The sequence below is a fragment of the Zingiber officinale genome, chromosome 7A, assembly GCF_018446385.1.
Source record: "Zingiber officinale cultivar Zhangliang chromosome 7A, Zo_v1.1, whole genome shotgun sequence".
NCBI lineage: Eukaryota > Viridiplantae > Streptophyta > Magnoliopsida > Zingiberales > Zingiberaceae > Zingiber > Zingiber officinale.
The window spans coordinates 116,359,343-116,380,186 of NC_055998.1; the positions used below are offsets into that span (position 1 = coordinate 116,359,343).

General features: G+C 40.5%; 3 protein-coding genes and 1 non-coding gene across 5 annotated transcripts; 1 reads left to right on the forward strand and 3 right to left on the reverse strand.

Moving 5' to 3' along the window:
- Window positions 1–3,073: 3,073 nt before the first annotated feature.
- On the reverse strand, window positions 3,074–4,670 carry LOC122000400 (probable inactive poly [ADP-ribose] polymerase SRO3). The gene is made up of 3 exons (XM_042554813.1): window positions 3,803–4,670; window positions 3,350–3,728; window positions 3,074–3,263 (listed from the first exon to the last, which is right to left on the reverse strand). The coding sequence occupies exons 1-3, from the start codon at window positions 4,636–4,638 to the stop codon at window positions 3,165–3,167; spliced, it is 1,314 nt and encodes a 437-aa protein (XP_042410747.1). The 5' UTR covers window positions 4,639–4,670; the 3' UTR covers window positions 3,074–3,164.
- Window positions 4,671–7,052: 2,382 nt separating this feature from the next.
- On the reverse strand, window positions 7,053–17,077 carry LOC122002147 (probable protein S-acyltransferase 23). Of its 2 annotated transcripts, XM_042557227.1 has the most exons (13): window positions 16,606–17,076; window positions 16,377–16,517; window positions 15,254–15,366; window positions 14,068–14,147; window positions 11,341–11,504; window positions 10,498–10,627; window positions 10,305–10,404; window positions 9,302–9,356; window positions 8,695–8,769; window positions 8,440–8,538; window positions 8,214–8,292; window positions 7,992–8,140; window positions 7,053–7,542 (listed from the first exon to the last, which is right to left on the reverse strand). In XM_042557227.1, the coding sequence occupies exons 1-13, from the start codon at window positions 16,864–16,866 to the stop codon at window positions 7,339–7,341; spliced, it is 1,650 nt and encodes a 549-aa protein (XP_042413161.1). In that variant the 5' UTR covers window positions 16,867–17,076; the 3' UTR covers window positions 7,053–7,338. The 2 variants fall into 2 exon arrangements, with proteins under 2 accessions (XP_042413161.1, XP_042413162.1); XM_042557228.1 differs by lacking the exons at window positions 7,053–7,542; window positions 7,992–8,140 and having other exon boundaries at window positions 8,445–8,538; window positions 16,606–17,077.
- Window positions 17,078–17,194: 117 nt separating this feature from the next.
- On the forward strand, window positions 17,195–17,268 carry TRNAE-UUC. The gene has a single exon. It is a non-coding gene; the product is annotated as a tRNA-Glu (tRNA).
- Window positions 17,269–17,594: 326 nt separating this feature from the next.
- Window positions 17,595–20,095, reverse strand: LOC121999638 (proline-rich receptor-like protein kinase PERK7). The gene is made up of 8 exons (XM_042554291.1): window positions 19,510–20,095; window positions 18,906–19,448; window positions 18,734–18,820; window positions 18,590–18,660; window positions 18,429–18,505; window positions 18,208–18,352; window positions 17,966–18,127; window positions 17,595–17,901 (listed from the first exon to the last, which is right to left on the reverse strand). The coding sequence occupies exons 1-8, from the start codon at window positions 20,093–20,095 to the stop codon at window positions 17,632–17,634; spliced, it is 1,941 nt and encodes a 646-aa protein (XP_042410225.1). The 3' UTR covers window positions 17,595–17,631.
- Window positions 20,096–20,844: the final 749 nt, after the last annotated feature.

Consider the following 20,844-nt stretch of genomic DNA (forward strand, 5'->3'; position numbering starts at 1 on the left):
AGCGAATGAAAAAATAGTAGTCCTTCCAATACTTATTGGAGGACGACATCTTATCGAAGAAGACCAAGCACACTCGGGCTTGGAATAGGAAGGTCCCCGACTCGGATAATTTAAGATAATAGAAATAGTGAAAGAGCCGAGGGGTCAAAGGAATGTTGTGCAGGCGGAAAAGGACAACGACCTCGCACAGCGGCCTAAAGGAGTATATGACTAATTGGTGGAGAGAAATATGAAAATATTTACAAACAGCAGAAAAGAAGGAGTGGACAAGAAACCGCAGACCGATGGTCAATTGATCCCTAAAGAAGCATACAAAACTAGGAGGCGGTTCATTTGTACGGTCGAAAGCAGAAGGGAGAGGGATTTGATAGTCTGAAGGAATTTCGTAAGCGGCTCTCAAACTCTTAACGTCACATCCGTCAAACCTGGACTCGATGGACGTGTACCAGAGCCTAGGGACGGGGACGAGAGACTTTGAGGAGCTTGTCATCGAAAACAAAGAGGTCGACTAAGAACGACGAAAAGATTCGATCGAGAAGGTGAGGAAGCTTACAGAAAGGGTCGTCGGAGAGGAAGAGGAAGCAAAGCGTCGTCGAGAAGCTCGAAGATGAAGGCACACAAAGTAAAGAAGACGACGACACACACGAACCTTATAAACCTTACGGCCGATTGACCTCAACCGTCCGATCCAGAGTTACCAAAACCTAGAAGACGATCCAACCGTTTAATTTGAAAAGCCGTCTGTTACGTCATCATAAGATATCCGCCTGTCACGTCAAAACGTGCGGCAACAGAAAGGGGACACTTGGCGCCCATTCACCGGATGACATTAATGAGGCTTAATTAAAAGGCATGGCCGCGTGCTTGGCCATAATGAGCAGATATTTGCACGGTCTTCAAGAAATTTAGATGACATCAGGATGTTCGGTCGAGAAGCGCGAGGAGCAAAGAGAAGAAAATTACCGCCAAGTATAATCGCCTGTCGTCCCAATCGGGTACGGATAAGTTATCATCTTACATCCGAACGACCAAGGCACATTTTGCTTCCGGGGCTGGGGCCGAGCGACAAAGGAGGTCCAGTAAAATAAGGTTGAATGGCACAGACATGTGCGCTAATCAGCACCTTGAGCATATGGTCAATTGGGGCTTAGAGTTGATGAAGACACATCTTGTCCAGTCAGTCGAACTTGTATCCTTCTTCGACTAGATTTAAAGGGGAGCCTTGTGATGCGACGATAAGAGGAGGTCCACCAAGCACGGGTCAACCGCCAGGGTGGAGGTCAAAGTCAAGACGGTCAATGCCCAAGTGTCAAAGGGCCGAACGGAGGATAAATGCAACGGCCAGTCGGGACAGGTAGGACTCGATCGACGGGAGACATGTCCAAGCGAACAATCCTTCCGACTCGGAGAATGCCATAGGCAAGCGCTCAAGTCGTATTATCTAGACGCTGAGAGAGATCGGACATTTTGTCCGACCGAAGGAAGGCAGGTTACTACACAGACACCACGCGGAAGGACAACTGAAGTTGACAGAGCGAAGGACTTCCGGTTGAGCGGTTACCCACTCGGCCAAGCAGTGGGACCTGACCGTAGACATAGCGCAGTCCTCACCGAGCGATTGATCTGCTCGACCAAGCAACATGGTGGTGGTCCTCGTGACATCCTTTCATAGGATAGTGGAGGACGTGGTCTCGAACATGTTGGAGAACAAGGTCACGGACGTGGTGGAGAACGTGACCATGAATATATTGGAGAATGTGCCCACGCCTCGAAAAGTATGTACACTAAGGCTCTATATAAAGGGGAGTCCATCATCGACGGAGGTACGCGTAATTTATTTTCGAAACATAATTTTACTATTATTCCACTTTTTCTCCGTATTTCGATGACTGACTTGAGCGTCGGAGAGCCAACGCCGATGACCCCTTCCTTGATTCGACACTAATATCATTTATTTTGCAGAGTGAAGTGAAATCTATATCCGGTCAGTGAAACTGTCACTTTTTTACCTTTCCACTCGTCCGCTTTTAATCTCCTAACATTTAACTAGGGGTGAGCAGTTAACCCGCCAAACCGACCAACCCGCTTATACCGATCCGAACCGAACCAAAAAAAAATCCGTCGGATATAGTGTCGAATGTAGGGTCCTGATATTACATTATCCGATCGAGTAGGGTTGGATAGTTTTTTATCCTAATAACCGAACCAACCCGATCCGCGATCACCCCTACTTGTAGCAACTACTGTCGATAAGTTGTTACACGTTATAGTAGCTACTGCGGATAAGCTGCTACACGTTGTAGTAGCTACTACCGATAAGTTGGTACATGTTGTAGCAGCTATTGGCGATTAGCTACTGCAACGTGTAATGAGTAATGTCTATTATCATTTTAAAATATTTTATTTTTTATTGTTTTATATTTATATTTTATATTTGGATATAGGGTTGGATATCCAAATAACTCACAATCCGTCGGATATCTGATATATAATAATCGCCGGATATAGAACCGGATGTAGGTTCTGATATTGTATTATCTGATCTAGTAGGACCGGATAATTTTTTATCCTAATAATCGAATCAAATCGATTCACAATTACCCCTACATCCAACACCCAAACTTGGCCCCAATCTGGTTGCCGCACTGGCCACCCTAGATGTGGAGGATCTCTCGCATCTTGATCTCGCTAGGGCTCCGGCGAAGAGTTCGAGAAAGGGAAGCTACAATTGGAGAAGGGTCGAGACTCGAGAAGGGGGTTTTATAACAGGGAGCACGGCAGAGTTTGACGGACGTTTGGAGCGGAGCGGAGCGAGAGTCACCTGCTAAGAGCGTTCGAGTAACACGTCTTATATATAGCCTTTGGTTTTTGTGCGGGAATTTTGAATTTTGAAAAATCGTTAAGGTTGGAATTAAACGTGATATTTTTAACGGCTATTTTTTCTGGGTATTGGGAGCTGCAAGTGACGAGCGCGTGAGTGGTGCCCCTCAAGAAAAGCATTGAGTTTTCTTTCTTGCATTTCTCTTTACGCAATAGAAAGTTGCAACTGGATCATAAATGGTGCGAAGAAACATGATGACAATTGATAGAGTTTAAGCTGTATTTTCTCGGAAAGAAATAAAACATCAATTACAAGTGTTTTTGCATAATTTGTTCTACCATCTTCAATGTCCTCTGATCTTTCTCATTGCCAAAAGTAGTAATTTATCATCTACCATCGACCTAATGGATCTGATAAAAGCTGCTTTGCTCATCTTTCTTTCCTGCAGTAATTCAAATAAAATCATCCATTTCAATCGATGATTTGATATAAAAAAAATGGTTTTTTTCTCTCTTTTTGTTGATTTACCTGGAATTGTTTGTAGGTATTCTGCAGAGTCCGCAAGGCTGAGGAAGGAATCGACCTGCTCAACTCTGCAAGTAGTCGAGTGAGCAGCAGTTCCTGAGGAAGGGTTGCTGATCTCGGTGCAAATTGAAGGCGCTGCTGCTTGGGGATCTTGTAGCTGACGATGGCGTCGGCGAAGACGTGCGTGTTCATGAGAGTGCTCCACACTACATACCGCCTCGGATTTGCGACATTGTCAACGCCGATGTCGAACTCGTCGCTGCTTCGGTGGTACTGCTCCGATCCTGCCTCCACCTTCTCCGGCCTCCCCACTATGATCTTGCACAGAACCATGTGTTTTTCTTCGCAATCGCCGGAGTTGGCTTCTTCCGCCGGGAGATCACTGTGAGTAAGAAGAAATTAAAGCACTCGCTTATAATCATCTCTCGGTAGAACAGAACATTAGGGTTTGGATACCTCAAGTAAGGATACGGCGCGGCTGACAGATGAAGGCCGAATCCGCCGACCTCCGCATCCGGGCGAGCATTTTGGGGCTTTCCGAAGCCGTGGGAGACGATGGCGGCTACGTCCATCGCCGAGGCTCCGTACCAGCCGAGCTTCACGTTGGCGTCGCCACCGCGGGCGGCCTTCGTCATCTGCATCTGAAGCTGGAACGTCTTCAGCCGGGAAGCACCCCGGAAGCCGGAGCGCGAGCAGCGATGGATCGCGGTGACGACCACCCCCGGCACGTACCTCCGGTAGCCCGTCAGAAACCACTTCTCTATGAGCTTAAAGTCCCGATCGCCCTCGCCGATCGTCTCTGCCCCAACCCACCTCGGCCGCCCCAAACTCGCCATCGTGGAGACCACCTCCACCTCCTCCGCCTCCTCCTCCTCGATCTCGCCGCTCGCATCGGAGAAATCTCTCTCCGGAGACGATGAGCCTGTTCTCGTTAGCGGAGTGATCCTCTGCCCATCCTCGATTGGGAAGAAGCACCGCCCGAGGGCATCGATCCAGGCGATGGGATTCGCCGCGCCGGTCCGGACGTCGATCTGCGACATCTGCAGGAAGTCGAATAGGTACGAGGAGCCGGTGATAAGAATCTCCACCGAGGTCCTACCTCCGACGAACTCCCGGCGTAGGGCGTCGTTTACCTCCGGCGCGAAGTCGGACCACTCGTCGCCGTGGGTGAACAAGAATCGCGACGGAACGGCACTTCCCTTGAATTTGTAGAACTGCCGGATCAATCCAGCAGTAGATCTGTCTTCGATCGACGACGACATCGCCGGCAAGAAAGGTTCCTCGTTTGCCATTATGAGTCGGTCGGTCGGTCGATGAAGGGTGGCATCGGCGAAGCATTTATCGGAGTCAGATGCCAGCCATGGCGGTTCGATTAAATTACGATCGTGCCATTGGTTTTTTCTTTGCGATCAAGGCACGAGATTCAGAGTCCTTTGACAAATGTTTTTGGTCAACTTAAATAACAATAATAATTGATTTAGTGGGTTAAACGAATGGAGATTTATTTAGTTTATTTAAGAAAATCAAATTGAAATACATATTTTTATTAATATTCACCCAAAAAAAATATAAAATTAAGATGATAAATTAGTTTTTAATATTTGGCCAGTTTGACGCTTTGGTGTTTGGCTAGGCTGCCACGCACGTGACGGGTTTCCTTTGGGACCAAGTAAAGTGTGAGTTGGAACGAGATACGATTTACAAAGTATGAATGGTCGGTTCAATTTGGGTCGTGAATCTGATGAAAAAGTCAAACTTAGGAGACTGGTTGACGTCTTATGCTTCGTCGTCGCAAAATGTATGCCGTGTTGGGTAGTATAAGAAGTTAGGAAAAGTCATCAACTCCTTTTGTCTGCAAGGTAGTTGTGATCAAAATTTAACAATTATATATTTATATTTTTAATATTAGATTAATGAGATAAAATTTATGAAATTTATTATTATTATTTTAAAATAAGTATAGAATAAGAACAATATAAAGAGATTAGAGTCGAGTTATTTTGATAACGGAGAGTACTTTATTTGATGGTAGTAAAAAGTGATTTTGTTTATAGTATGTCTTTTAAAATTCATTTCTAAATTATATATAAAAAGAGGTAAATTATGAGAGCAATTAATAATGGACCCTCAAATAACTTAGTCGTGAAAGAAATAAAAAATTGTTCTTAAGAATATATGTCTATTAAAATTTAATCTTGTTTTGTTCAAGAACTATGAACAGGACTTTGGACGTAGTATAATTTGGGCATTTTGTCAACTCTGAACAGAAGCAATGATAAAATATTTAGCCCTCTAAATTTATACGTGTTCATATTGTATTCCTGTTTTAACATAAAAAAAGTATTATGAGTATTACAGATAAATAAATCCTGAAAGAATAACATAAATGATAAGTGAATTATAATAATTTTGTGATCCCTTTAATAATCATATTGGTCTGATTTATAATCTTGTTGATATCTTTACCCACCACTTGAATCTTCGATAAACTTTCTGGATTACACTCGAGTCATCTCGTTGGACCTTAAGCTCTTGCCGATATTTCCAGTTGCATTTGAACTCTTGTCGCTCCCATGATCACTCCTCAGCCATCATCACTATCTTGGTTTGTCGCTTGAGCTCTCGGGCTTGACTGATGATAGAATTATATTATCAAATCAAATAAGAATCAATTCGTGACAAAATTAAGTGAAACATCTTAATGGCATGCTCAATTTTCTAATTTATCTTTCTACAAATGATTATAAAATCAACCATGTTCTTTTTGTCAAATGTCAAATCACTATCTTAGCTTGTCACTTGAATCCTTGTCAATCTCTTACCCTTTCGGCCAACCTCTTACTCTTTCGGCCACGTCTAAATTATTATTGATGTCATTACACATGATAAACTCAGTTAGTCTCATTGACTAATTCTAAGATGATCGACCTAATCCCATGAAATTTTTTCACCAACCATCAAAATCAATCAAGAAACGCGTGTAGCAAACAATCTAAAAATCCAATATGAAAAAAAATTCTTACAAATATATCATAACTAGAAATCGAACCATGAATACCTGGATGACAACCTAAATATACTACCACGATACCATAACCCCAGGACATAACCCCGGGACATATTTGACTTGGGATCTCAAATTTCATATTTTTCACTTGTCTTCTCTCTTCCATCAAGATATAAGAATATTTATACAAGAACGTCAAAATCATTGCTAAATTAGAAAAAGCTTAAATATGGTTGACCATGCGATATTAAACAAGAACGTCAAAATCATTGCTATTTAAAGGCTTCACATCCCTATTATAATCTCAAGTTAAAGATCAACTCAAATCCCACATAATTAATCTGTAAAAGTCAAATGGCATCTCCTATATCACACCATAATAAATCCTTCCAATCATATGGCAATGACATATTGTCAACTGGGTTGGGAATTATTCTTCGTCACAAGAATGACAACAAACTTAACTAGTTGATCATACGTAATGCATGAGATCCATTGTGTGTGTGTGTTTGTTGTTCTCATGAGATTCAAGTCAACGCAATCCTGAGACAGTGTCTATTACTCTCCTAATGTAGGAACCACACACACAGGATGGCCGACGCAAGGACATGCAAAGATAACAAAAAAAAAAAAAGAGTACAGATGTTGCCTTCTGGCTGATGAGTAGCAGCCAGACGCCAGATCACTTTTCGTACATGATTTTTCTGTAAATTATAAAAATGAGCAACATGACCTGCTACAATCTTATATTGTCATGATTTACAGCTAATGCTCAACTATTACATCATAAAATACAAGTTGGCTATAAATACAGGAGCTGCTCCAGAATTCATGCCTGTCCGGCTGTCCCTTATCGGGGAACCTGATGCGGGAGTGACCTCTGAAACATATACTCAGCCTAGTCATTCAAATATTAATGTTGATGACACTAAATCATGTACGAAAGGAATCAAGTGGAAAGAAGCTGCGCCATGATAGTTTGATGTCATAGTTTTGCATGCTTATGCGGTACACCTTGTTGAAGGGATGGCCAAGCTATTTCATCATCAATGTACCCACGAATAAGGAAATCTGAGCAATTCTTATGGCATCCGTGATTATAGGGGTTGCGGAAATGCCCATCCGCTCCCTGAAGGTAGGGATAACGAGCAGCATTTGCCAACTCATTGGTTGTGACATTCCGAGCTATCTGCACACAGACAGATCAGAACAGCCCGAGGTTTTTGTCAAGTTTTATCTGAATTGAGAAACCCACAAGAAGTAGAACAAAAGTACAATGGAACCACCAATTTTCATGATTTGTATAGCAAAAGTCACCAACTGCCGCCATCTGGCAAAACTTAAATATAAATAAACATAGCAAAGAAAGGAAAAGCATTCAATTTTCAGCCCCTACATTTCAGATTAATATCCCCAGTAATTACTTTCCATGAAATATTCAAGTGTTTCATATTTATACTTTGATATTGTAAATTTGGTTCCTTATCTATAAATGTAAGTTTTAAACTTTACTATTTTGTTTGTGAAAATTACGCACACTTTAAGAATAAACATCCAAACCCTCCACTCCCTCTCCCATGGTCATGCACCCCGTCAAACATGGATCCAATTTAAGAAACAAATGCAAACAATTGTCACCTGAGAGCCCTGTGCCACTGCCAAAGTCAGAGTTCCAGCAAGTGTAATAAGATCCATCAACATGAACAGAACGGCACCAGGATGTTCCAACATCACAAGATGCGTCCATGTCTTTGATGAGAGAGTCGCTGGTGACCATGCCCACACCCCTATAATACATTAAGTTAAAGCATTGTTTAGTCATACCAAGTTCATAGCTATAGATGTTTATAAAACACTTACTGTGAATGGCAATGACAGCACCAATGGACAATGTAAATGCTCCCATACAGACAAAAATAAAGAAGTCCCATCTGTTATTCTGAAAAAGTAAACAAAAAAGGGCAACAGTAATGAAGCCAAGCATAAAAAGGTCTTGAAGCTCAAATTATAAAAGTCATAGTTTAAGAACTCTGGCAAAATCTATCAGTTAATTCTTGTGTACATTTTTGTCTATCTTACTACTAACCTTACCAACACAATTGGATATCCAAGGGCAGTGATGGTCAAATTGCTCCACGCAGTGGTTACATTGAGGACAGTGCTTTGACCGAACAGGTCGGATTATCTGACAAAAGATGAGAGAGAGATCTGTTACAAGTCAAAGATGGGTCATTTAAAGTCAAAAGACAACCATCAAAGGAATGAATAATAGCCATGAAAACACCCAATATGCACTGCTTGTGAATTTGGAGTATAAGTTGCACACAGTTAGAGTAACTACCTTACATGTAGGACATAGTTGAGACCAACTTCCCGTCCAAGTAGAATTGTTGAGGGCAATGTCCAACAGAGGATCCTATCAGATTATTCAATTGTGAAACTAAAGCTATAATGAATGAACTCAACTAGCTCAAAAACATAATTTTTAAATATGAATTCTGTAACAAGAAAAAAAATTACAAAACATCATCATCATCTACTGAAGTACTAATACTAACAATTCATGTGCATTTAAAATTACATTGCTATTCTTTTCATCGTGAACTTATGGCAAAGGAATAATAAAACAAGAAGTATTGGCTACAGGAAAAAAACAAAAAGAACAGTAAAATCAATATAGAAACTACCCATAAGAAAGCCAGTTAACTTTGTAGCCAATACTTCTTGCACCCTTAAATGTTAACCATCATAATTGCAATATTTTTGGTTATGCATTTATTCCACTTTTTTTTCAGATTTAAGATTAACAAAACAAGAGAGAGACACATTTCTCACTGGCTTTAATTATTCTTTTATTAACTGATTTTTTGCTCCAGAACCTTTAGAAGTATTTTAAAAAAAACGACTGGCATTGAATTTGTATCAAAGTATGGTATATTGCCACTTACATTTTCAAGAGTTTCAGATTTTCCTGAATTACATTTGATATAACCTGGATCCTTGCTGCATGAAATTAACTAAATCAATACAATTTGAAGATGAGAATAAGGTTAGACAATAAAGTATTGCATCATTTCATCACCATATTATATGGAAAGTAAATAAACAAGGTGTATCTGCACTATAATAAGATAACAAAATAATGATTCTGAGGTTCCAATGGATGTGGATCATATGAATGTTCCAAGTGACTGATAAAAACTGATATAAAGGAAATAAATAGATCCATGTGAAGGATTTTTATTTTAAAGTGGGGAAAACAATATGTTTTCAGTATGACATTGCTGGAAGGGAAGGTAATGGCAAACAACACTGACAAAGTAACCAACTAGTCACTGAGTCAGATGTGATAGCTGTAGGACATTGTATTTAGACACGTGAATAATCAGAAGAATTGTCTTTCCTATATGCTAGGATATTACATTACTTATGTCCATTAATCTGAAGTCTTTTTCTACTTTCTGTTTGTGAGAACAACTATATAATCAATCATGTAAAAGATCTCCAATTTCTTCAACACCTAGTTTACAATGTTGTCAAAAACTGGAATCCATCTATTATCCATGTGCTACCCACCACATGAAAACAAAATGAATTAGCAACTGAATTTAAGCATATCATACATTCAATCCAGAGAGAAAAAAAATTGCAGATGTATTGCAAATAGGAGAAAAAAACATGCATTCACTAGCTTGGGGAAGTGTTGGAATATTTTTAATTTCTCTTTTTAATTGACAGAATGAACATTATAAAATAACAATATATTTTTTACTATTTATTTCTTACCTTTTGTTTCCATTTAGTTAGGAAGAGATACTTTTCTGTTTTTGGCATTCATGTAATATATTGCTGAAAATTCATATTAATTCTGAATTAAAAGCATTCAAATTTGAACAGATATGAATAGAAGAGAAACACTTTTCTCAAAATAAAATAAAATAAAATAATCACCTGCTACATCTATAGAACATTATCAGAGAACTAACCACCAAAGATACACCAATCCATCCCCAAAACCAAACAATTGTAGTAGCCTTTGGAAAATTGGATCCTAGAAACAAAGAAATCCAATTGGAAATTTTGATTTGCAAAAATGAGTCCACTGACTGTCAATCATTAGCTCTAGGAAAAAAATCATACCAACCTAGCATAATGGAATTTATAAAGAGAACGAATAAAATGATTATCACAAACAGAAGGATAGGAGCATATCCAGTTGTTCCAGAATACATCCTGCCTTTACACAATCTGCCTCTCGTTTTTCCTGCATTATTCTATAAAAACAGAGCACTATGCATAAGGGTCATTAAAAATATTCACAAAATTAAAAAGTATAATGAACAGAAAAAGTGCATTTTACAAACAAGCACGCTGGCAAGTAAGAACAAATACTACAGGAAAATATAAATCTCTCTCACATGAAATATTTTTAAATGCCATGTTATATCTAACTTATCATCATCTATGCTCATCCACATGTTACTTATGTTGGTTGTAATATTGGATCTCAACATCAACATATCTCTTCCAAATTTTAGTAAATACAACTAAGTGTATTATGCATAAAGTAATGTGGAATCAAAACAAATACTATAGTTAAAAAGTTCATACACGATAAAGAACAGTCTCATTTACCCTTAAAGTTACTTTATTTCTCATTTAAATTTAAATCAATCCCAGTTATCAAATCAAAGCTAACTGAATATTCTGAAACAAAACAAAATTACTTTGGACTTTGGAGAACTTTTTGAATTGATAAACATTTCAACAAATCTAGTTTCAACCAGGTGTGAATGCAAATGCCATCTATGACCATCAGAAGATTTATTGTACAAATGGACATATGATGTATGCCAGCAACAAAGTCTGAGCCATCTTAAGACTTCATAAATCAACTCCGAATAAAGTGTTGGCTCCTAATAAATTAATCTTTTGATTGAAAAAAAAAAGTAAATAAATAAAACATTAACCTCTGGAAACTACATACAAGAATGTATGCAACATGCCGATGACCTCTGTTGGTGGCAAGGTTGGCAGGAGTAAAGCCATTTTTGTCCTTGATAACTAGTTCTCTCTTATTGCCTGTATGCACAAGCACAGTACATGCCTCCAGATTGCCGCCCAATGCAGCCCAATGCAAAGGTGTGCAACCTGCAGTACCAGACATATGTGGTCAGTTTAATTACAAAGTTAGATGAAATTTTAATTCCAGTATAGATGAACTAGAGATTTACAAATCAAGAATGATAAACCAATAAACACTAAAGTATAACAACTAAGAGGTACCAGTATTTCAATCTAATTTTGAAGCCCAAATGAAGAATTACATCATGAAGCCAAAGAATTCATTAGAGAAACTAGAAGTCCAAGAAGACAACAAAGAATGGCATCAATAAGTAATTAACACATTAAAATCATGGAAACATGATTAAGTAACACTTTCTGATGTTGCAACTGGGGCATTCAAAGTTTACATACCAAAATATTAGAAGGCTTTACTTCTCTAGTAGACATGTGAACAAGGAACCTAGTACCTTACTGTAGGAAAAATAAACAGACAGTTTGTTCACAGCCTTTTGCTACGAACTTCATCACTTTTGTTAGTCAAGAAGAGAATGGAAGAAGGAATGACATCTTTCTTTATACAAAAAATCAATGAGACAGTAAAAACAATTAAAACCTTGTTGCAACATAAAGAGATCATGGCACTTTCAGACATCAATTGCTAGGAATTTAGCCTCCTGAAATATCTATAAGTAATAAAATATATCTTAAGATAGGACCACTAAATATCACTCCATCTCAGAACATCTTTGATTACAACCTCTAGAATTTATTTGTCTCCATCTATTTAGGGGTGTAAACGAGTCAAGCCACTCGTGAGCTATTCAGGTCTCGGTTCGAAAAAAAAGTTCGTTCAAGTTCATTTGATTAAGTTAATAAGCCGAGCTCGAGCTTGATTTCGAGCTCAAAAACATTGTCGAGCTAAGCTCGAGCTTAATAGTATTTAGTTCGTGAGCTCGCAAACATGTTCGTTAAGAGGCTCGTGAACCTGTTCGTTAAGAGGCTCGCAAATCTATTCATTAAAAGACTCGTTTATCTTTTATATATATATATATATATATAATTAAATATTACATAAATAATAAATAAAATAATATATTATTAATTATTATTGCTAATTATCTTAAACGAGCTCGAACTAAGTAAACGAGCTTTTTTCGAGTCGAGCTCGAGTTATTTAATTTTATTACGAGCTGAGCTCAAGAACTAAAGCTCGAATCGAACTCGAGCCGAGCTTGAGCTTAGGGATAATGAACCGAGCTCGAGCTTGAGCCTTTTATTGTTCGGCTCGATTTGATTACACCCCTACCTCTATTGGAAAGACCACCTTGTCTTGTGGCAGATGCAACTTATCAAACTCTAAAATTCATTAACCAAAAGCTATCAGTATCCAGCCCGATGGAAAAAAAAAAAAAGAAAGAAAAGAGTTTCATTATGACTAGATAACCAATGTAAAAGTGTCCGTCCAAACATTGACCATAGATCAAGAAGACAAAATGTGACATCATAAATATCATAAGCAATAGTAGTGACTACATCATTTTCTAATATGAATAATAACATGAAAAATTATTTAAAATATTTACAATAAAATAATGAAGTATGCTAAAATTTTATATTAAAATAAAAAATAATGTAAATAATACAAACAGAAATAAAATGGTATTTAGTATTCAAGATTGTATGCTAATATAACAAATTAAAAATATATATATAATGGACACTGCATTATGGGAAAATTATAATGTTGTTCTCTGGATGGCAACAATGCCACTAGTTGAGCTGTTCTCAATTAGGGCAGTGACACTTTCCCTTTCACAGCCAAACTCTCGTGCTCAAACTCTTCATCAACCCTTTATATCTTGCCTTATGACCAACAACCACATTCCAAGCTAGATAATGAAGCCTCCATCTGCCATGTATTGGAACCTTTGGAACAATCTGAGGTACCACACCAGGCAACTGTTTGATACCAATTTGACATTTCAAGATTTGATACATCCATTAGCCATGGATTTGAACCTGAAGTATTAGACACTTGGTTCCATACCTGTGTAAGATACCCTAGTCCAAATTCAAGTACCATAGCAACCAAGGATCTGCTACATGCTGAATGAACCATTTTACGATTGACATAAATTATGGCCATGAGTACATCCAGAAATCAGCATAATTCAATTTACTGGATTACTACAAAAAATTAAGATTTACTGGTTTACTATAAAAATTTAAAGTACAATCAAAATGAAATAGATAGAAATTTTCAAACTGAACAAAATTGAGACTGAAATCAATAAGCTCCAAACCAAACTAAACCTATCTATTTGGTTTGGTTTAAACCCCAAAAAACAAAATCTTTGGATTTTTTATATAAAAAATCCATCAACATATACATTCTATTAGCTATTAGCTATATGAATCTTATCCTGCAAGTGAGCATTTTGCAAAATTACATTACTTTATTAGTATATTTGTTTTGAGAAAAAGGATAATGATGGCATGAGAGTATCCTGTCAAATTATTAGTTGTATATGTACAGGAAGAAGGATCGTCAGATATTAACCATTGCTTTTGTTCTACTCTAGGAATTTGAATACAGAAAAGAAAAGAAGTTACAAAGAGAACTAAATTAAAAGGCCCTAAGAAGTACCATTTCCATCTTGCCTCCCTTGGTATGCATCTCTGAAAAGAAGTAGCCTGATAACATCTGTATATCCCTTATAAGAAGCCCTGAGAAGTGTAATAACTTCGATTTGTAAAAAGAAACCATCACGCAACAATATAGGCTTGCTACAAATTAACAGTCTTTCAATGAAAAGAAATATAATTATGCAACTGGGATGATGTTCTGATTTTATCAGCAAACTGTAAAAGTTTCATTGTTGCAATTAAGATAAGACACAAATTCAACAACTTCTCCATTCTTGTGTGGCCCCGGTCCATGGACAAATTGTGGTCCTTGTTAATGCAGTGTTAACAAAAGTGTATTTCATGTGCCACTAGCTTTGCTGTTTTGTTTCCTCCCCATGTCTGCTTTTTTGCTATATTTAGAATTTCTTGGTGGTGACATAGTGACATAGGGGCCTTGCTAGAATAAATATGCAACTATGGTCTAGGTGGCAAGTTCTTCAAGGATTACATATAGGCATAAGCACATTAACAATTCATTCATATAATACAAGTAGCCTTGCATAGCCGAATATACAAATAGATACACAGGTAATTGAATTATAAGCCACATATATATCTGTTGAATAACTGTGTTATATACTAACTGAAGGGGTGACTCATAAAAGAAGCACAATCATGAACAGTAAATTAGGAAACTAGTGAAATCTTGATTCTCATACATATCAATTAACTAATGATAAAGCAAGGAAGAGCAGTAGGTATCCAGTGGTGGCAAGATTTGAGGAAATGCAAAAGAAATCAAACTCGTCATATGAACGACAATAACATGTTTGATGTTAAAAGACTAAAGTGAAGAGAGAATGAAAAGAAGAATATAGAAAGCAGTAATGAGAGAAAAAATAACAATCAGATAGGGTATAGGATTTTCTTAAACTATATACAATGATCTGCTAAAGATGGATTTCACATTTGAGTTTGTTGTGTGTTATAAACAAAATGACAGATTGGATAAAATACGAAAGCAAGGCATGAGTCTGATTTAGTGCACCATTTAAATGCAAACTTGTATAAGCAGCATAATCAAACCAGCTAGCCTAAATTCACAGCCATAGCATACTGATCTACACAAGAGACTTTGTTTCCAATTCAACAAAATCAATTTTACAATATAACAATAAGATAACTATGTCAAAATCGCCACATACCAATGGAGTGGACTCCTCCCATCATTATCTGGGGGATCATGATCAGCACCATACTTGGCAATAATGTGGTTTAAGAATGATGTTTGTCCATACTGTGCCGCAACATGAACTGCCTGATCACAAACATAACCAAAATACTTATGTGATCAACATAATGCATAGCACAAGTGAATGTCTAGTTATATGGTGTGGCTTAGTTTTAACGGGAAGCTCCTGCCAATGTGGGGTCCCAGTGAAGGGTCTATTGTACGCAGTTTTACCCTTCTTTGCAAGAGGCGGTTTCTAAGACTCGAACCCTAACTTCTAGATCACACGACGGCAACTTTACCGTTGCGCCAAGACTCCCCTTCTTAGTTTTAACAAAACAAAGAGCTAATTATAACAAGTAATCCAATTCAATTCAAAGAAGGTCAGTTCCAAACAAGCAGTTATTGCTGCAAAAAGACAGAAAAAAAAACTATAGTTATTGCAATAACAATAGGAGATGCATATGTAAAATGAGAAGAAAATTAAAAAAAGTAGCTGAAAAGTTTACAGACATCAAGTGAGCTTAAAGGAAGTCCAAAGATGGGACACAAACAAGTATAAACACATGTATTTCTGTCTACACTACATATGGCTGTGTGATATAAAATATGAGCAATGATACGCACAAAGAAAATTTTCAATGAAATTCTCAAGGATAGACACATAAATTAATGGTCCATCATTTCACTTTTTGTGGACCTCATCATTTTATGTATCTATCCTTGAGAATTTCATTAAAATTCTTTCCTTGAGCATATCATTTCTCATAAAATATATAATAACTATAAGCATGGGCATGACATGTTCATAGAAGTGTCCTTGGCCATGGGGTAAAGACTTATCCCTGGAATACCTACAAACATAACCTATCCTAACCATATGAGATAAAAGAAAAAAATGATAATGAAGAGAATAACCACGACCCAAACATCAACTCATGTCATCCAAAACTATTCGGTGGCGCAGAAATCACATACTCCGTTGCATGTTATAGCACTCGCTATTCACTGGCGAGGAACAGTCACGCCGATATCTCTGTTTCCTAGAAATAGGAACATGAACAAAACATATGTCATCTGCGTCTAGAGGATCTTACCCGGTAACCGCTAATGTCAGCAGCCTCAACCCGAGCACCATTCTGCAACAACACATCCGCCACTGGAATAGCCCCATGTACTGCGGCCCAATGCAAAGCAGTCTGATTCCTGTGGTCAGTGGCATTTACGTCTCCACCATGCTTCGAATCAAAGAAACCATGCCGGATTTCTCAGTCCAAACCGAAACGAGGGTAACAAACAGAGGTTGGCCATGGAAACAAAAATTACCTCGATTATATACAACGCTATGTTGGGAAAGTTATTCAGAGCAGCCCACTGGAGGGCGTAGAAACCATTTCCATCGGGGAGCGAAACGGACTGGCCGTCTCTTTCCACGAAGCCCCGGAGTTTCTCGAGGTCGCCGTAGATGGAGGCGGAGCAGACGTCGACGACGAGTTCGGAGATGGAAGCCCCGGGCCCAGGGTTGGAGCTAGGGTTGAGGCCGTTCTGCTGGTATTTGGAGTCGACGACCACATCGATCTCCGCCATCTATCGACGGCGACGGGAACAGATCGGGGATTGCTTGAGGGAGAAGTAAGGATATTGAGAGATCTCGAATTGCAAATAGAAGAGCGATTCAAATGGTGGCTTCTAGAAAAGAAGACCGACGGCTGCAGCGGTGGAGTAGTTGGATCAGCTACCGCTTCCGGGGAAGTTAGGATCGATAAGTAAAAACAAGTCCGCGAAGGGGGAGGAAGGTTTAAATAATAAATAAATGCATTAATTGCAATTTGCAATAGTCGCATCCGAGCTTTAGAAGCGACGATCGAGAAAGTAAATTAAGTAAATAGAATACTAAGAGGAAAAATAACATCAATCCATTGTCGTCTAGTCCGGTTAGGATACCTGGCTTTCACCCAGGCGACCCGGGTTCAAATCCCGGCAATGGAACTTTTTTGTTCTGAATATTTCATTTGTCCACTTAGAAATTAACTCGCAATAAATGCATAGATTTATTTTAAATGCAACAAAATTTTAAATCAAATGCCTAAATAAATATCACACTGTTTCTACTAGAACTTACTAAAGCACCCTTTTATGTTTACCAAAATGTAATCACCTCCTCCTCACTATATTTCAATGTAGTGGAACAAACATTATACTGATAGCCCAATTAAAAAAATCACAGTTCAAGAAAGATATCCACACACAAATTAAAGTCAATTAAAATGATTAATCAATAAGTAATCAGGTTCGATTCGGTTCAGCTTAAATAAATAAATAATTGAATCTCTTTGTGTGCTGGTTTCTTGTTCAAAGATTAGGACGATTTGCCTTCCTTCGACTCGAATTTACTTCTCCCGAGCTATTGCTCGATTCGGAGGGATTGAGCCCGTACTCGCTGGTGCCGCCGCTGTATTCGTTGCTGTACTCATTGCTCTCCAGTGCAACCCGCCTGAATTCCCTCATTTTGGATGAGTATGCGTCGGTCGCGTCCAAGTCCGAGCTCGAGCTGTGTAACCCTGGCTTCGCCCCCTCATTCAGATCGTCAAGCGAAACATCACCTTCCAAAGCTCGAACGATCTGCATCATTTCAGTTTGAGACACAGTACTAATGGACGAGTGAAGTGAAGAAGAGCGTGCCTACTTGGCTCATCTTAGGACGCTTCCTCGCAGAATGTCGAACGCAAGCTCCAGCGCTCGCTATCATTCGCGTCATTTCTTCGACGTTGTACTTGTTCTCGAGGCGCTGATCCACGAGTTCATCGAAGTTTTTGTCAGCCAGTGCCTGAGTTAGAACAGGCTTGGACTGTCCCAATAGAGCAGCAGGTTTTTAGAAGCAAAATACTAATTAAGAAATACGAGCATGATTTCACGCTAAGTGCTGACCCAATCGACCAAGCTATCCTCCATGTACCCCGTCGGATCGACAGGCCTCCTTCCTGTTATCAGCTCCAAAAGCATCACGCCGAATGAGAAAACATCTGATTTTTCAGTTAGCTTGCCGGTCGATGCATATTCAGGAGCCAAGTACCTAGGTACAATTGACAATTCAAGAATGACGACACTGATGCTTCAGTTTTGTGAGTTCATCCTGCATGTTTTCTTACCCGAAGGTTCCCATGATTCTCGTGGAGACATGTGTGTTCGTATCGGAATTGAACTTGGCCAATCCAAAATCCGCGACCTGGATTTCGTAACAAAGTAGACACTCAAACACACTTGCGTCAAGGCGAAGATCGAGATCAGATCACACATAGTACTTAATTACCATGGCTTCGAAATTGTTATCCAAGAGAATGTTTGCAGTTTTGATGTCGCGGTGTATAATTCTTGGGTGGCCTACGCAAATTAAGATCAAAGGTATTGTTAAAATGGTGGACATGAATGGGGAGGAGAAAGACATTGAGCTCACAATCCTCGTGCAAGTAAGCGAGTCCTTTTGCTGATCCGATTGCGATCTTGAGTCTGGTAGGCCAATCCATCGCCGGACCGTCCTTTACTGCAGCGAAAACTCGATCGATAATCTTGTAGCTAGTAGATCGACATACTTACAGGTTAATTTGAAGCAGCTGATGATTACTAACCGTGCAGATGGTGCTCGAGAGTGTTGTTGGTTACGAACTCGTACACGAGCAGCCTCTGTGAGCCGGCAATGCAGTAGCCAACGAGGGAGACCAAGTGGCGATGGTGGACTCTGCTGATGATCTCCACCTCCGCTTGGAACTCCCTCTCCCCCTGCCCGCTGCCGGGCTTGAGCTGCTTCACGGCGATCACCACGCCGTTGGGGAGCACGCCTTTGTAGACGAAGCCGAAGCCGCCTTGGCCGAGGATGTTCTCGCGATTAAACCCGTCGGTGGCGGCCGAGAGAGCCTCGTAGGTGAAGCTACTCTTGCTGAAGCCCAGGGACGGGGAAAGGGCCTGCATTGCTGCAGCCCCGCCGCCGCTGCCGTGGGGCCCGGAGTTTGTCGAGCTCTCGCCGCTGTACATTTGGGGAGGAGGGAGAGAATTTTGCCACGGGGAGAAGCCGGGGGCGCCGGGAGGCGGAGGCAGGTTTCCGGGGTAGTCCGTTCTTTGCTCTGCGTTTGGCCACTTGGAGAGGGATCCGCCACCGTAAAATCCTCCTGCGCCTGTTAAATTGAACAGAATTAGAAATTCAACGACGACGGCGATGGCGACAGAGAAGAATACCGTTGGGACCGAGGGAGCCGTAGTAGTCCATGGGCTTCTTCTTCTTCTTCTTTTTCTCGCTGCAGCAGAGCACCGATGCAACAATCATCATGACTAGTAATATTCCGATGCCGGTTGTGACGCCGATGATGACCTGAAGACTCACGTCGGATTGGCCGGATTTGCCGGAATGGCTGTTCTCCGACGACGTATCTGCGTTGTTGGACGAAGACGGAGTCTTATGCGATGGCAGCGAGTGCGAAGGGTTTCTGGGCGGAGGCGTTGGCGGCGAGAATGATTTAAACGGCGGCGGGGGATGCGAGGAAGAGGCATCGCCGGACTTAGGCGGCGGAGGCGAAGCAGGGGAGGAGAAGGAGGGTGGGGAATTCGGCGGTGGGGGCGAAGGTGGAGGTTGGGTAGAGACGGGTGACAGTGGAGGAGGCGGGGAGGAGGCAGGCGGCGGCGGCGATGGCGAAGGTGGCGGAGACTGCGGCAAAGGCGACGGCTGAGGGGGAGGAGGGGTTCCGGTGGCAGAAGAATTGGTCGGCGGCGGGGAGGAAGCAGAGGAGTTGACAGGCAGCGGTGCGGCCGTGGGAGTGGAAGCCATGCGGAGAGGATGGAGCGCAAGGTGCAGACGACTCCACCCTCTCTGTGCCGGTGTTTTCTAAGCCAATCTGTAGAATAAAAAATGCAAAATCCACCATGAGAAACGCCTCTCAAAAGATCGAAACCTGAATGGAATGAAGAAATCAACGCCGTGACTGCCTTCTCGAAGCTACCCGAACAATTGGAGTTCTTCTTCCCACGATCTAGTTTGGCTGTTTTGCTCGTAGGAAAGGGAAAGAGTCAAAGAGATGAAATGGTGGGGCAGAAGGGGAGGGGGAGCATGGACGGACAACCACCAGTGGGGAGCTCTATTTGTGTTCATCCGCGTTTTCCGGCGACGCAAATATGGCGGGAACGGAAGCGTCGACGGATAAAAATTAAATAATAATAATAAATAATCCCGGATAATTGCTAAAAATATCAATTAATTATGTCATGCGGCAAAAAAGAAACAACACTGTGGTAATTCTGCGCCGCCCCTTTCTGTCTGAGGGGCCGTAATTGCCGCGTTCATCGCCGGTCCGGAATCGCAGGCGCCTCCCCACCCGTCGCCGCCTGTAGTTCCGCGGGCCTCCTCTCCTCCAGTCCGGCTGGTTACCTCCAACTCGATCCTTCCTCACCGCCGGATCTCCGAGTTGGTTTGGCATTTCATCGCTCTGATTAGTTGAGTCGGAACCAATTGATAGACTTACATTGATCGATGGAAAGGGTTTGAGTCGCGGCTGTGACAAATAACGCTCAGAACCTGAT